Source organism: Parambassis ranga, chromosome 1, assembly GCF_900634625.1.
Source record: "Parambassis ranga chromosome 1, fParRan2.1, whole genome shotgun sequence".
Lineage (NCBI taxonomy): Eukaryota > Metazoa > Chordata > Actinopteri > Ambassidae > Parambassis > Parambassis ranga.
In genome coordinates, this window is record NC_041022.1 from 25,823,964 (window position 1) to 25,841,459 (window position 17,496).

General features: G+C 46.1%; 1 protein-coding gene and 1 non-coding gene across 4 annotated transcripts in view; both read right to left on the reverse strand.

Annotated features, from left to right (window-relative positions):
- The window catches only part of LOC114433732 (glutamate receptor 2-like), an 87,992-nt gene that overhangs the window by 51,730 nt on the left and 18,766 nt on the right, over positions 1-17,496 (reverse strand). For all 3 annotated transcript variants that reach the window (XM_028402405.1, XM_028402412.1, XM_028402398.1), the window contains exon 2: positions 4,292-4,432. In XM_028402405.1, coding sequence (XP_028258206.1) covers positions 4,292-4,432 — 141 coding nt within the window. The remainder of the gene's footprint in view (positions 1-4,291; positions 4,433-17,496) is intronic.
- On the reverse strand, positions 8,677-8,788 carry LOC114444117 (U5 spliceosomal RNA). Its single transcript, XR_003671514.1, has one exon. It is a non-coding gene; the product is annotated as a U5 spliceosomal RNA (small nuclear RNA).

Below are 17,496 nucleotides of genomic sequence, written 5' to 3' on the forward strand. Positions count from 1 at the left end.
TCATGACCCAGGGTTTTGGCTCCTTGTTTTGTTGTTATATTGTTCATTTTGTTATTTAGTTTTCAGTGTTTGTCCTCTTTTCTGCTCCTCCTCAGTCCTTCCCTCTCTCCTTCTCTTCCTCCCTCCTCTTTCTCTGCTCCTCCTCAGTCCTTCCCTCTCTCCTTCTGTTCCTCCTCCCTCCTGTTCTCTGCTCCTCAGTCCTTCCCTCTCTCCTCCTCTAGCCTCCTCCCTGATTATCAGCTCCTCCCTAATTGTGTTCACCTGTGTCGTCTCTCCTCTTTTTAAGCCCTGTGCCTTCCCTTTGTCTTTGTCAGTTCTTCCCTTGTGATCCCCCGTGTGAACCCCTGCCTTCCACCGTCTCATCGTCCTCCTTCTTCCTCCATGTTTTTCTGCCCTCCTCAGGTTTGGTTTTGTTATTGTTTTGTGTTTTTTGTACTTTTTGCATTTTTGACCGGCACTGTGTTCAGTAGCCCTGTTTTAGTTCTCCTGCTCCTCTGGACTGGTTTTTGTGTTGGCTTTAAATAAAGCTCCCTTTTTGTTGCACTTGTTTTGTCTGCGCCTGCGCCGAAGAGTTAAGCAAGATGTATTAGCTTTTGCAGGAGGCCTACAATGTTTAGCTGATTTGGTGTATGGTTTTTTTAATTGTGTGTAGAGTTTTGCACAAATAGCCAATAGTTACAGAAATGTGTTAAGCAATCAGAAAAAAACTGTAAGACCTCTGCATCATTACAGGACCCTTACAGACTATTTCTCTGTTCTCATCCTATCTGCCTGATGTTTTGCTCACTTGCATTTTTTCAGTGCTCTCACCCCTGTCTACAACCCACACAAATTGCTCAGGTAGTGCAGCTCATCTAGGATGGTACATCAATGCGAGCTATGGCAAGAAGGTTTGCTGTGTCTGTCAGCACAGTGTCCAGAGCATGGAGGAGACAGGAGACGCACCAAAATTGGTACGTTCTGCTGCCTGTAACATCCCCCAGCATGACCGGTTTGGTGGTGGGTCAGTGATGGGGAGGCATTTCTTTGGCGGGGAGCACAGCCCTCCATGTGCTAGCCAGAGGTACACTCACTGCCATTAGGTACCAGGATGAGATCCTCAGACCCATTGTAAGACCATATGCTGGTGCAGTGGGCCCTGGGTTTCTTCTGGTGCATGACAATGCTAGGCCTAATGTGGCTGAATGTGTACTTAGTTCCTGCATGATGAAGGCATTGATGCTATGGCATTGTCTGCCTGTTCCCAAGACCTGAATCCAATCGAGCACATCTGGGACATCATGTCTCGTTCCATCCAATAACACGTTGAACCACAGACTGTCCAGGAGTTGACTGATGCTTTAATCCAGGTCTGGGAAGAGATCCCTCAGAAGAACATCCACCGCCTCATCAGGAGCATACCCAGGCATTGTAAGGAGGTCATACAGGCATGTGGAGGCCACACACACTACTGAGCCTCATTTTGACTTGTCTTGAGGAATTTCCACTCAAGTTGGATCAGCCTGTAATGTGATTTTCCACTTTCATTTTGAGTATGGTTCCAAATCAAGACCTCCATGGATAATAATTTTGATTTTCTCAACGTATTCCAATATGTAATGACTGGAATTTCATTTTATTGAGATCTAGGATGTGTTATTTTAGTGACAACAACATTTCTAGGCTACACCCCCCTGGTCACCACCTTAACTAATCGATTTTTTGTGGGAAACCCTGAATAACTTAATCAGATGGATGGTGTACAAACTGCACAGGACTTAACTGGCACTGGATGAATGATCAGGCTAGGTGTAAAGCACTGAAGTGCTTGAACCCAATTGTATCCCATACCTCAATGTGCTTAGTTTTTGGTATGTCTGAGTGGCAAAAGGATAGCTGTCAATCCATTATCTTGCACATGTCAAACTGGGACAAATGTTGTATATGTCAGACTGATAAAACGGAGGAATTAGAATCTTCACCAACAATCGAGCAAACAATTGATGCAAACATGAGAATGATGGCTACTCTATAAATGATAGCAATTGCTATTGTTTTGGCCTGAAGTGTACACAGCTGTGTAGTTGATGATGTGAAGACCAGGTAGGGAAAAAGTGCAGTCCTGTTTGGTTGAGTGAGTCATATGAGCCTATAGACTCAACAATTTTAAATCAGTTCATACAGGCTCCTGGCCATCATTAAGTGGGTTTAAAAGTTTCTCAAAACAGTCTACATTTGTGTGCTATTTTGCATTCAAATATTCCCAAAAATATGTACTAAGTAACACATTTTTAGCGGGGGTAAAATTTCTTTCACCCCATTAAAGAAATACATTTTTAACATGTAGAATCAAATTTAGCATGCTGAACCCCCTCAAGAGCAACAGTGTCCGGTTCTCCCACTGCTACTAATAATGGCATTTATTACACTGTGCTGAAAAGAAAGCGGGTTATACCTAAAGTCAGAGAGCAAGTGCTGGGACCTCATTCATTCATTACGACACAAAATTCTTCTGCACTAGCCATGGCTAGCTTTGATCTTACTGGTGGGTTTGTGCAGCTCTATGGCAATGTCCAGGGCCTTCAGCTCAATGATGGCTTTTATTATGGCCAGCCCCTCTGTTTTGTTCTTGGTACTGACACATTCCCCTGTCAGTTCTTAAAAGTGGCCACTCATAGGACTGTACTAAGCTTTTCTTTATTTTATTTATTTATTCAATTTTATTAATAGTGCATTTTACAATCAGAAATGGTCTCAAAGCGCTTCACAGAGACCCAAAGCCTGAACCCCCTTAAGAACAACAGCGACAAGGAAAACTCCCTTTTAACAGAAAGAAACCTTGAACAGGACCCAGCTCATAAGGGAGAACCTTCCTGCTGACAGTCGGCCGGGTGAAGAAGGAGAAGAAGAGGTAGATAGGACAGAGAGAGAGAGAGAGAAACAAACATCATGTATTACAGAGAACAAAAGTAGCACGTATACAATATAAATGGGTTCAATTTCACCAAAACCTCTCCTCGTTGTGTTAAGATTTTTTGTATGTCAATCTTTAGCCTGTGTGTATATGAAGATATATGTATACCAGCACGATGACGAAGTCAGCATGTGCTCCGGTCACAACCTTTTCTTCATGGCTGAAGGTGAGTTGCGTCAGAGCCAAGCTTCAAAAATATACATTTTCACTTGCTCGTTTGGTGGGCTTAAATTGTTTAATAGTATTTTATAAGGTGTCGGGTTCATTTTGTGAAAGTCTTGCTAATTCTTGAGTTTATCAGTTTTACTTTTAGCTGAGTTTTAGTGTTAGTTGGAAAACAGTTGATCATTAATGAAAACAGCTGCTGTGTTACTGTTACTTATCGGTAAAAGCTGCTGACTGTTTTTTCTATTGGGAGGCGAGCTTGGTTGGACATTGCTACATACAGCTAACATCTCCCACTTTGTTGCATGTCACAGGTATAGAGATTTGTAATTTTTTTGAATGTGAATATGTGAATATTTATTTATTAATTTACTTTTTGTAGTGTTTAAGTTGCACTTGTTGTGTAGATCATTTTAAAGTGCTTCACCTTTCAAATGTATTACTTATTAGGGCCCGAGCACGAAACGTGCGAGAGCCCTATTGAAATGCAAGGGGTTATTAGGGCCCGAGCATCGAAAGGTGCAAGGTATTATTGTGCTGAAGACATAAGCACCTACCAAAGGTGACTGGTTTACACCATGAACACAATTTCTGTAACGTTAGTCTTTGCTGACACCAACGTCACAAATGTGTTAAAGTCTTTTTGCTTATTTATAAATAACATTAACAGCATAGCTGGTGATCATTAAATATATATATTGAAATGCTTGGTTTAACACTGAAAACTGCAATTAAAAAATGTCAATCCCATTCCAGTCACCTTTACTTTTATAGCAAGCAAACAGGCTAAAAACATGGTGCTATTACTACAGCATTGCACTCAAATAAGGCATTGAGCCTCTAGCAATTATTACATCATAATCTAATGAACTCTAATGAGTTCATGCCTGGAGTCTTTGGTCACATGTGTCTTTGCATCACAGTTGAGGAATTTTATATTCTTTAAAGCAGACAATGGGGAAATTCGTCACAAATTTACAATAGTGTCACAGACAGCTCCTTTCTTCACTGATGACTTTTGCTTGTTTATATACATTGAGTATATTTACAATTGAGCCTGAACAATTTCTGACAACAGTAAACTTTCTTTACATGTATCAAGAAAATGTTTGCAGTTGATTGATGTATAAAACCTGAACTGTGCTCAGAATAAGATGAGACAATGATACTTACAGCAGTTAGTAACAGCAAAACTGTTGGCGACCTCCAGGTTGTCTATATGTGGAGTCAGTCTGAAATCTGCCAGCCCATACTGAACCATGCCAACTCTGAATGCACTATACTCCTGATCTGCACCCCGGGGAAATAAGCCACCTAAGAGAAACACAAGACAGAACCATGAAAAAAGAGAAATGGCATATATATTATTTACATTATATTGTGGCTTTGCAGTTTTGCAGATTTTTTTGTGCAATTTTGCATGCTTTTTCACAGCGCATTGTGTTCTGAGTCCTAATTGGCTGTAGACCATTGCCAAAAAATCTCTCCCCGCACCATGTGTCCTGTACAGTATAGAATGTTTACTGTTTTTACATTTTATATTTACAATCATATTTTGCAATGTGTAACCTGTAACCTCTGGCAAAATAATTTCCTCCAGAAATAATAAAGTTCTCCTGTGTTCTGTTGATCTTATATTCTAGTAAACCCTTTAGTTTTGCTGGTCTTTTAGTTTATTTTCATAGTTTGTTTTTATTTCTGTTTTTGGGTTTTCCTGTGTGTTTGTAGTTGTGCGGTATGTTTCCTGTGGTTTGGTCTTGTTTCCTGTTTTATTTTGAAAGTCTTTGTCTATTCTTTGTGTATTCCCACGTGTTTTACTTCCTCCTGTGTTTCCCGCTTTTTGTGATTACCTGCTCCATTTACCAAAGGGTTTATTTTTTTGGGTAGGAAGACAAAAATCGGTACACATACAGAACATGCCCCGACGCACATAAAGTAAATGCTGTAATTTCCAGTATACCCTGTAATGTGTTGATGTTTAATCCAGCCAAAATAAAAATTTGTACCCATAAAGTGTGCTTCTGAGTTAGTTCTGCCTCCAAATGACTTTAATTCACTTTTGGTTATCGCATATAAGAAATTAGAATTCAACCAACCTCTTACCATGCCCATGAAGACCCCTTTAGAAAGCCAATAAACCTCAAAATAAAGTTATATGAAATTGAAGTGATTGTTGTCTATGCTATTTTACAGATTATCCTCAAACCAGCCCTGTTAACACACCTTTAAAGGTAAATACGCCATTGCATTTTCCACCTGCCAAAAAGTGATTAAGGCCTCAACAGTGTCTGAGTAGTTCTTTCTGCCTCAGAATTACTTAGTACTTGTTATTCTTGTCTATTATATGTGACAGATTATGATCCAACCAGCCCATCTGCACCTGTTAGCACACCTTTAAAGGGTCAATAAACCTCAAAACTGGTGTTTTCCACCTGCCAAAATGTGATTAAGGCCTCAACAGAGTGCCAGTGTGGTTATTTCTACCTCAGAATTACTTACTTACATATTATCCTCTACTATACTACTGGGCTACTATACTAGCCCATTTATATGTGTCAACACACCTCATAAACTGCATTTCCACCTGCCAAAAAGTGAAATATAATGGTTATTACATTACAGCATGAAAATAAGACCAACTACAATTCATTTTCTCTCCTTTATTCATAACCACAAAACTACTAGTATAATTATCAGTCTCTTTTGCTGCAAAAACTTTTAATTAGACACAGCAGCCTTAGAAATCCTACAACCAAAAGCCTACAAGGATGACAAACTGCAAACTCTCCTGGACACTTGAGACCAGTTTCACAAAGTTAAGCATTTCACAAAGTACGTGAAACAGGTGAATTGCCTGCTATAACCATAGATATGAAGTTAAGAGTATGTATGCAGCAGTATGGATGAGACAAAACAGCTGTAGTGCCAGCTATAGATATTTGGTGGTGCAGCTTTAAGGCTCCTCATCATGATTGAGGGGCATTGTAAGTGTGCAATACAACACTATCTTCATCCTCAGACTCTGGAGTACAAGCAGTTTGGCAGTACAGTTCTCTGTATCGGCCCACACATTTCAGCTTTTTGTCTGCGGTGATCAAAGATTTGGTATTAAAAGTGAGAGCCCTCACTCGATTATTGATTATTGATAATGATTATTCACCCTTATACACATATACATAAACACACAATGAGGCAACCAATCAGGAGAAAGTGGGACATCTGCTGTAAAACAAGAGCTTTGCTGCAACAAAGCAGAATTATTTTTATGTGACTTTGTTGTTGTTTTGAGTGAATAAACACATGAAGGTACCGTCATGTAATCCACTGATTTTAACTGTAATGCCATTTCCTTAGACTGTAACTTTAATGGAACACAGTTACTCATATTTTGTATTCTATTTAATAAATACAGGTACATGTAATCTGTTACTCCCCAACACTAACTGCACTAAGCAACTCTCCCCTCTTTGATAGCACTTCACTCCCACTTGTAATCACAGTTGTCTCAAGGCACTTATCTATCTATATTAACAACCAATATTGAAATATTGAAATAAAATACTTAGCTACATTGCAGTTCAAATCTGGAACTCTAACCCATATCTAAAAAACCACATCCTATGAAGATGTTTGATTTTGACAGTTTTGATAGGCAGCCATGATGTCTTTCACTGAGGAACCATTTGAGTGTATTAATTTATTTGTTTAAATAATTTGTACTGAATATGATATATTATATATATATATATATATGTTTATGAGAAATGTATTTTATTTGTTTGTAATATATATTTTACAGTCTACCACAGCTCAGCTGCAACTTGTGTTAGAGCTGGCAAAATTAGGCCATATTCATTGCCCTGAGCGGTGAGGTTGAGAAGAATCAGCTTCTGACTGACAATTCTTAGCATGCTCACTGAGCTCCTATCATCAGGAACAAGGCTACTATTAATAATAAGGATTCTTTGCTGGACTCATGTGGTCGCCCTTTGTTTATTTTTTTTTTATTTGTTGACTTTTATACAGGACAGCTTCGACCTATTGTTAGTTATAGCTTTATTTTTGTAACAAAGAATTTAATCCTCTTTTCCTCAACTTTTTTCATTTAAAACAGTAACAGGTACATAACACATGAGTACAAACCCAACATAGTGTAACCCCGGATTTATACCGGACGCGAAAGCGCAGCGTAACTGCAGCGCAGCGAAGCACTTTCATTATAGTCAACAAATGTATTTACACCGGCCGCATAGCAGCGCATTTTAGAAACGTCCCAGAAGCGTTGCTGTGCGCTGCTCCGCAAGTGATACGTGGCAGTTCTATTTTGGAGATGTGTCACACCCAAGACGCATCTATTTGCACCAACGACATCGAGCAGACAGGAAGTCAAGTACCAGAATAAAAGAGTTTCCGATGGATTTTCAAAATAAAACCCTGTCAGACGAACGCTCTCTGATTTAATATCGCTACCAGCAGAGAAACACAGCCACAGCCATGTACGCGGAGAGATTCCGTTTGAAAAGTAGAGAAACAGCATTTAATATGATAGAACATGCTTTTATAAGGACAACATCAGAAAGGAAAAGGCAGGGAAAGAAGCAGCAGCTGTTCTCAGAGTGGAAGGTGGGGAGCTGCTCTGGAGTAAAAAGGGAGTAAGCCGGCGGTTTCAGTAACTGCTCTGTAACCCTGCCTTACACATGTAGAGAGGACATTAACCATCAGATAAACAGGCAGATTACTACGTGACTTTGTGGATCTCACGAGAGTGTGGAGGCAGCGCTACACAGTGCTACGCTTCTGAAACGCTCCTGGTGTAAATTGATGTTGTGTGACAGACGGGCGTATTATGTCCGTAAAGTGCCGCGCTGCGCTTTCATGTCCGGTATAAATCCGGGGTTAGACAGCATTACATTGTCTTACAGAGACACAATTGTACATCTTAAACATATGTTCAGTTTTGCTGTTTTTTGTATATATACATATATATATATATATATATATATACACATAAAATCCCACAAATAAATCATATATACATATATACATATATATATATATATACATATATACACATATATATACATATATACACATATATACACATATATACATATATATACATATATACATATATATACATATATACAGGTCATGTTATGTCCAAGAGAATGAATATATATATATATATAAATAAAACTAAAGCAGAACCGAGAAAGCCACTCAGGGGGAGTGGCAAGAAATCAGAATATGCTCCAGTTGCCTTGATAATTCTCTTGGACATAACATGACCTGAATAAATGAGAGCTATTCAAATGTCACAAATTGGCAGTTCAACCCCATGGCTGACAGTAAGGCATGCATTCTTCTTAGGCTTAGTGTGTCAACCATTATTGAGCAGCCTGATTCAGAACATTTTTTTTTTTTTTCAGTGTCATACAATGACTAGCAATGCGCGCCACAGGCTAGGGTGAAGTGTCTTGCCCAAGAACACACAACAGTGACTAGGGAGGAGTTGGGATCCAACCACCAACCTTCCGGTTATTGGACAACCCTGCTATACCACTGCGCCACTGCTGTTCCCAAAATTGGAATAAACTCTTGTTGTTCCCCTCCACGGAAATCTTTAGTAAAAGGCGAAAGATTTATACATTATGAAGAGAAACAAGAGCGATGAGTGGCTTGTGGAGTTACCTGAAATGGGAAATCAATGTATATCGCTGGCTTAACTCAATAGACTGCAACAGTGCCCTCGACTGCAGGAGCAAAGCAACAGGTGGCAAAGTTGAATGCTTAGGCAAGCTCTTGGCTACAATTCATTACAAGGGGCTAAAGTACAAATACTCGGTGACATACTGAATATTAAAGGGTCGTATTCCCACAATCTGCTTGGGTGCTGGATTGCCAAGAGGATGAGCCTTGTCACAGCAGATATGCTCGACAGAAATCCTGTGACAGACGTGAACGATAACAACACTGACCACGAGGTACAAGCGTGCGTGGCATCAGTTGTGGCAAATGCACCAATCTCAGCCCAAAAAGTCAATGAAATCTGAAAGATAAAACCACTCCAAGCCACTCCAAGTCCTGCATCCAGGCCAAGAGGTCAGAAAGATTGAGCCTGGAGAGAGGGAAAGGATGGATTGGCAGTTGCGAGTAGCCAAGGTCTTACCTGGTTGAGACAGACAGTGGACGCATTACTTTTATGTTTTGTAAAAACCTGCTATCTGTCACGATCTGGTGTTTGTTTATGGTTTTGATTACTTGTTTTGGGTTTTTAGTTTAATCTGTGTTTAGTTATAGTTATTTTTCCTGTAGATCTGGGTCTTTGTTTAGTCTTGTTCTAGTTGTCTAGTCTTGTTTTGTGTTTCTAGTTGTCTAGTCTTGTTTTGTGTTTCTAGTTGTCTAGTCTTGTTTTGTGTTTCCTGTTTTACTTTGGTAGTCCTGTCCTCCCTGTGTATTGTCTTGAGTTTTGCTTCCTGTGTTTTCCCTCCTGGTTGATTACCTGCCCTGCCCTCATGTGTGTCACCTGTGTCTCGTTGTCTTCCCTGGTCCCTGTGTATTTAGTCTTTGTCTTCCCTGCACTCTCTGCCAGTTTGTCTTGTCGTCACCCAAGGGGATTGTGTTTTAGTCTTGTCTTCGTCTCTGCCTTGCCATGCTACAGCCACGTGACCAGGTTATGCCATGCCATGCCATGCCTTTTGTTTGCCATGTTTTGATTAACTTTGTTTTTGCCCTGTAGTGGCTTTTCCACGTCAAGTGTGATTTTTAGTTTGTTACTTTTTGCCTTTTGCCCTCCTGGCGTTAAATAAAGGACTGCTTTTAATTTTGAAACTGCTCTGCTCTCTGCAACTGTGTCCTCTCCTCACACAAACCCTGACAGTACAAACTGGCCACTATGGACACAGCAGGCACAGAAGCAGTTAAATCGGCTGCCTTTAGCCGCGGCCCAGAGTTCGCCCCGTACGAGCTGGTGATACTCTGGAGCCAGGCCAACCAGCTGAGGAGGAAGCTTCAGGCTGAGCTCGACCTGGTGGATCTCCTGCCTTCACCTCCCGCGGACAGGAGGGAGGTGAGGCGGTTGGTGGACCGCAGGATTTTGCTTCTCCAGCAGCTGGGGGCGTTGTGGAACCTAAAGGAGCAACTCAGAGCCCAGATGGACTTAGCTCTGAGCGCTAACCCGTGGCTCCACCTCCATTATGCCAGGGCGTTCGAGGACATGGGGGAGTTCCGTGCTCCTGTGGCCCCCATGCTGCCCCCCTGGTTTCCCCGTTCAGTCCTCGACCCAGCCCCTACTCCTGAGGGCGGGCTCCAGATGACGTCATCCCTTCCGGTGCCGCCAGAGGGCGGGCTCCAGATGACGTCATCCCTTCCGGTGCCGCCAGAGGGCGGGCTCCAGATGACGTCATCCCTTCCGGTGCCGCCAGAGGGCGGGCTCCAGATGACGCCATCCCTTCCGGTGCCGCCCAGGGGCGGGCTCCAGATGTCGTCATCGCTTTCGGTGCCGCCCAGGGGCGGGCTCCAGATGTCGTCATCCCTTCCGGTGCCGCCAGAGGGCGGGCTCCAGATGTCGTCATCCCTTCCGGTGCCGCCAGAGGGCGGGCTCCAGATGTCGTCATCCCTTCCGGTGCCGCCAGAGGGCGGGCTCCAGATGTCGTCATCCCTTCCGGGGCCGCCCAGGGGCGGGCTCCAGATGACGCCATCCCTTCCGGGGCCGCCCAGTGGCGGGCTCCAGACGACGCCATCCTCTCCGGTGCCGCCCAGTGGCGGGCTCCAGACGTCGTCATCCCTTCCGGGGCCGCCCAGGGGCGGGCTCCAGACGTCGTCATCCCTTCCGGGGCCGCCCAGGGACGGGCTCCAGACGACGCCATCCCTTCCGGGGCCGCCAAGGGGCGGGCTCCAGATGACGCCATCCCTTCCGGGGCCGCCAAGGGGCGGGCTCCAGATGACGCCATCCCTTCCGGGGCCGCCAAGGGGCGGGCTCCAGATGACGCCATCCCTTCCGGGGCCACCCAGGGGCGGGCTCCAGACGACGCCATCGCTCCCCCCGCCTCGGCCAGAGGGCGGGCTCCAGACGGCGTCGCTCCTCCCGTCTCGGCCAGAGGGCGGGCTCCAGACGGCGTCGCTCTTCCCGTCTCGGCCAGAGGGCGGGCTCCAGACGACGTCATCGCTCCTCCCGCCTCGGCCAGAGGGCGGGCTCCAGACGGCGTCGCTCTTCCCGTCTCGGCCAGAGGGCGGGCTCCAGACGGCGTCGCTCTTCCCGTCTCGGCCAGAGGGCGGGCTCCAGACGGCGTCGCTCTTCCCGTCTCGGCCAGAGGGCGGGCTCCAGACGACGTCATCGCTCCCCCCGCCTCGGCCAGAGGGCGGGCTCCAGACGACGTCGCTCCCCCCGCCTCGGCCAGAGGGCGGGCTCCAGACGGCGTCGCTGCTCCCGTCTCGGCCAGAGGGCGGGCTCCAGACGATGCCACCTACCCCAGAGACCTCCAGTGCCCCCCGCAGAGGACTACCTGCCAAGACAGGGGTGGCAGAGACACTGGAGGTCACCTGTCTGGATGCTGGGGGTGCATCCAGCCTTGACCCTGGAGGGTCATCAGATCTGGGTCCACGCCCTGACCCAGAAGGACTCTAAGCCCCAGCGACTGGTCCAGTCACTGGGGAACCCCCAACTCTGGCTTCCAGCCTTGACCCTGGAGGGTCATCAGATCTGGGTCCACGCCCTGACCCAGAAGGACTCTCAGCCCCAGCAACTGGTCCAGTCACTGGGGAACCCCCAACTCTGGTTTCCTGTCGGGACCCTGGAGGGTCCCCTGCTCTGGTTTCCTGTCGGGACCCTGGAGGGTCCCCTGCTCTGGTTTCCTGTCGGGACCATGGAGGGTCCCCCGTTCTGGTTTCGTCTCTGGCTTCCTGTCGGGACCCTGGAGGGTCCCCTGCCCTGGTTTCCTGTCGGGACCCTGGAGGGTCCCCTGCTCTGGTTTCCTGTCGGGACCCTGGAGGGCCCCCTGCTCTGGTTTCCTGTCGGGACCCTGGAGGGTCCCCTGCTCTGGTTTCCTGTCGGGACCCTGGAGGGTCCCCTGCTCTGGTTTCCTGTCGGGACCCTGGAGGGTCCCCTGCTCTGGTTTCCTGTCGGGACCCTGGAGGGTCCCCTGCTCTGGTTTCCTGTCGGGACCCTGGAGGGTCCCCTGCTTCGTCCTCGTCTCTGGTTTCCTGTCGGGACCCTGGAGGGTCCCCCGCTTCGTCCTCGTCTCTGGCTACCTGTCGGGACCCTGGAGGGTCCCCCGCTCTGGTTTCGTCTCTGGCTTCCTGTCGGGACCCTGGAGGGTCCCCCGCTCTGGTTTCGTCTCTGGCTTCCTGTCGGGACCCTGGAGGGTCCCCCGCTCTGGTTTCGTCTCTGGCTTCCTGTCTGGACCCTGGAGGGTCTTCTGCTTCGTCTTCGGCTCTGGCTTCCTGTCTGGACCCTGGAGGGTCTTCTGCTTCGTCTTCGGCGCTGGTGTTCTGCCCGGACCCCGGAGGGTCCGCGGCCTCGTCTTCGCTGGTGTTCTGCCCGGACCCCGGAGGGTCCGCTGCCTCGTCCTCGCTGGTGTTCTGCCCGGACCCCGGAGGGTCCGCAGCCTCGTCATCGCTGGTGGTCTTCCGCCCGGACCCCGGAGGGCCCGCGTCTCCATCGCTGGTGGTCTTCCGCCCGGACCCCGGAGGGCCCGCGTCTCCATCGCTGGTGGTCTTCCGCCCGGACCCCGGAGGGCCCGCGTCTCCATCGCTGGTGGTCTTCCGCCCGGACCCCGGAGGGCCCTCAGCCATGTCCATGCTGTGCTTCCGCCCGGACCCCGGAGGGTCCTCAGCCATGTCCATGCTGTGCTTCCGCCCGGACCCCGGAGGGTCCTCAGCCATGTCCATGCTGTGCTTCCGCCCGGACCCCGGAGGGTCCTCAGCCATGTCCATGCTGTGCTTCCGCCCGGACCCCGGAGGGTCCTCAGCCATGTCCATGCTGTGCTTCCGCCCGGACCCCGGAGGGTCCTCACCCCTGTCCATGCTGGGCTTTCGCCCGGACCCTGGAGGGTCCCTGTCCCCTCCATTTCTGACTCTGCCCCCCAAGCACCCCAGACTCTCGTTTTACGGGACCTTTGTCTCCGTTGCCCCTGTTGGCCCATGGCCGGGGCCTTCATGAACTCTGGGACTTTGAGTTATTTTGATTGATTTCTGAGACCTTGAACTCTAGCTCCCTGTATTTTAGTTTGAACCCTTGTTTTGTGTTTTTAGGAACGTCTGGGAGCCGTTCCTTGAAGGGGGGGTTCTGTCACGATCTGGTGTTTGTTTATGGTTTTGATTACTTGTTTTGGGTTTTTAGTTTAATCTGTGTTTAGTTATAGTTATTTTTCCTGTAGATCTGGGTCTTTGTTTAGTCTTGTTCTAGTTGTCTAGTCTTGTTTTGTGTTTCTAGTTGTCTAGTCTTGTTTTGTGTTTCTAGTTGTCTAGTCTTGTTTTGTGTTTCCTGTTTTACTTTGGTAGTCCTGTCCTCCCTGTGTATTGTCTTGAGTTTTGCTTCCTGTGTTTTCCCTCCTGGTTGATTACCTGCCCTGCCCTCATGTGTGTCACCTGTGTCTCGTTGTCTTCCCTGGTCCCTGTGTATTTAGTCTTTGTCTTCCCTGCACTCTCTGCCAGTTTGTCTTGTCGTCACCCAAGGGGATTGTGTTTTAGTCTTGTCTTCGTCTCTGCCTTGCCATGCTACAGCCACGTGACCAGGTTATGCCATGCCATGCCATGCCTTTTGTTTGCCATGTTTTGATTAACTTTGTTTTTGCCCTGTAGTGGCTTTTCCACATCAAGTGTGATTTTTAGTTTGTTACTTTTTGCCTTTTGCCCTCCTGGCGTTAAATAAAGGACTGCTTTTAATTTTGAAACTGCTCTGCTCTCTGCAACTGTGTCCTCTCCTCACACAAACCCTGACACTATCATTACTAAACAACATTAGTTGTTTGTACTATTTAGCTGAAAGATTCACTGCACTGCACGGCAAGTTTAGTAGAAATAACTTTTAGTTTTATAAGAAAGGGGAGGGGACTAATTAAAAAAAAACCTTTTGGTCCATTTTGCAGGAGGAGTACCAGCATCTAGCCCTACTCCAGGTGGAATTGTAAGTGAATCATTCTACAAAACGGGTGCCATTTGAGTCCTCAACATTTGATGCAATGTAAAAGTTATATAAATATATCAATCGGCATGTTCTACAGTTTATATTTGTTACTTTAAAAAGTCTTCTTAATCACACAATATAACTAATTAATGCCATTTCAAAACAATAACATATAATTTTTAATCATTTTTTATTTTTATAGGGGCATTTTTGCCATGTCCGCAATGGCAAAAATGACATCAAACTAAAATTTTAATCAAACATTTGTTATTTTCAGAATTAAATACATGTCCCTGATACTGTAAATGATATAAATTCATTATAAAAACATACATTTTTAAAAAATTGTTTGTTGATTTTTGTGCGTCCCTCAGTTTGTCTTACCACCGTCACTCATTCCCTCTCTGTCTATAAACAGTGTACTGTTCCATTAAGCGACAGTTTGTTGTTTATTTGTTGCTTTTGTATTTTAGAGGAGGTCCGTTGAGCTTAACCTCACCACCCCATCACGTGAAAATGATAGGGAAAACAGTGTTTTATCATTTTATTCAGTATTAATGAAAAGAAGACCATATTTCATGTTGAAAAGTATATATGCTAAGTTAGCTAGCTGACCACATTGTGAAATTGACCTGAATGACGGACGATAATGAGCTGGTAATGTTCAGGGAGGGGGCGTGACGTGCTCGTAGCATTATAATAAACTGAAGAACAGGTCTGACGGGCAGTATTATTTGACCTGTGTGGTTCCATCCATGAAGGCTGATTCACTCTGACAGCAGTCAGCTAGTTTTAAGGAGTTAGAGTACATGGTTAATTGACGAAAGCCCATTTAAGTCACAGTCACACGACACCACTATAGCTTGGATATTATGAAAGCCCAGGTTGTCCTGAAAAAAAAAGATGTATATTACTTATAATACTTATAATTCTGGATTAGAAGATGACTATTTTATGAACAATAATACACAAAGAATGCCAGGCGAGGAAAATCCCCCAAAACACCCTTCCAGGTCTAAGGGTGTCAGTCACCAACACTCCCAATTCACCAATTCATCTTATTGTCTCACTCATTCACTCATTGACTTTTTCACTCTCTCACTCAATTCCTGAATCTCTTGATAACTCACTACAGAAAAATGATAATAATAATAAAATATTTGCAGATCAGAATCAGAATCAGAATCCTGTTTATTGCCATGTAAGTGAAGGGGGGTCACATTACTAGGAATTTGCCTTAGTGATTGGTGCATACAAAGAACATATAATAATTAACATGAAATAAGATAAAAGAGCAGAGGGGAAAGTACACAGCCTTGGGGGGTACCGGTGCTGATGGTCCTTGTGTCCGAGACATTCACCCCCAGCCTCACATGCTGGGCATGCTGTGATGGTCTTGAGGTGGGACAGTACCAGGCGCTCAAAGGACTTCATGACTACAGACGTCAGTGCCACAGGTCTGTAGTCATTAAGACCAGTGATCCTTGGCTTCTTGGGAACTGGAACAATGGTGGAGGATTTGAAGCAGGCTGGCACATGGCATGACTCCAGAGAGGTGTTAAAGATGTCTGTGAACACTGGAGTCAGCTCGTCTGCACAGTGTCTTAGGGAGTAGGGGGACACACCATCAGGTCCAGGAGCCTTGCAGGGGTTCAGTCTCCTGAACAGCCTGTTAACATCCTCCTCCAGGATTGAGAGTGCAGCTGAGGGGGTAAGGAGGACTCTGATAGGGTATCTTTGATGTGGATGTCCGTGTTGATGGGGTGTGTCAGGGCTGGCTGATAGTCCATCAAAGCGGCAGTAGAACTCATTCAGACTGTTGGCTAATTGCAGGTCGTCAGCTGAGTGGGGGGCTTTGGGCTTGTAATTGGTGATCTGCCTCAGTCCTTTCCACACAGAGGCAGAGTCGTTAGCAGAGAACTGCTGCTGGATTTTCTCAGAGTACAGTGATTTAGCACTTCTCACCTCCTTGCTAAACCTGTACTTGGCCTGTTTGTAGCAGTCTCTGTCCCAACTTCTGAAAGCAGCCTCCTTCTCTAGCCTCAGCTGTCTGAGTTTAGCTGTGAACCAGGGTTTGTCATTGTTATAACTCACCCTGGTGTGTGTTGGCACAATACTGTCCTCACAGTACTGAATATATGACGTCACAGTGCCTGTATACATCAAGACTATCAGTGGCAGCCCTGAACACCTCCCAGTCCGTTGTCACAAAACAGGAGCGAAGCTCCTCCACAGCCTGGCTGGTCCACTTTTTAGATGTCCTCACCACAGGTTTGGAGAGCTTCAGCATCTGTCTGTATGCAGGAATCAGATGGAGCATCACGTGGTCAGATAGTCCAAGAGCAGCACGGGGCACTGTGCGATATGCCTCGCTTATTGTGGTGTAACAGTGATCCAGTGTGTTCTCCTGTCTGGTCGGGCATTTGATCAGCTGTTTGTATTTCGGGAGTTCTTTGCTCAGGTTTCCTTTATTAAAGTCACCAAGGACAATAATTAAGGAGTCCGGGTATGTTTGCTCCAAACACAGGATCTGATCCGCGAGTGCACGCTGAGCCTCGTGCACGTCCGCACCGGGCGAGATGTAAACAGCGACCAGAATGAATGAAGCAAACTCACGTGGAGAGTAAAACGGCTTACAATGAATGAATAAGTATTCCAGAGCAGGAGAGCAGTGCTGGGAGGTCACAGTCACATCAGTACACCAACCATTGATATAGAAACAGACACCACCACCTTTGGTTTTACCGGAGAGTTCCCTGTGGCGATCCGCTCGGAGGAGTTGGAATCCCTCCAGCTGCAGCGCGCTGTCCGGTATCTGTTCACAAAGCCAGGTCTCTATGAAGCACAACACACAAGATGAAGAAAAGTCCCTGTTCCTTCTCATCAACAGTGTCAGCTCGTCCATTTTGTTGCTAAGTGAGCGGACGTTAGAGAGAAAAATCCCAGGTAACGGCGTGCACGTCCCACGTCTGCGATGGCGCACCAGCGCACCAGCTCTCTTCCCTCTGCGCCGGCGTCTCACTTTTTTAACTAAAACGTGTAGTAAATCGGCAGCAGATGCTAAAATAAGTCCACAGGTATGGTATATCTGATGTTCATGAGCTCTTCTCTGGTGTAAGAGCATGCAGACACACAGTTTGTGCACAAAAACAAACAAAACAGAGCGCACCAAAACACCAGGGCGTCCATACCCGGCGCCATCTTGATCAGTGAAGGAAACAGATAAAGCTGTCTCCATCATGGCTCCATTAAC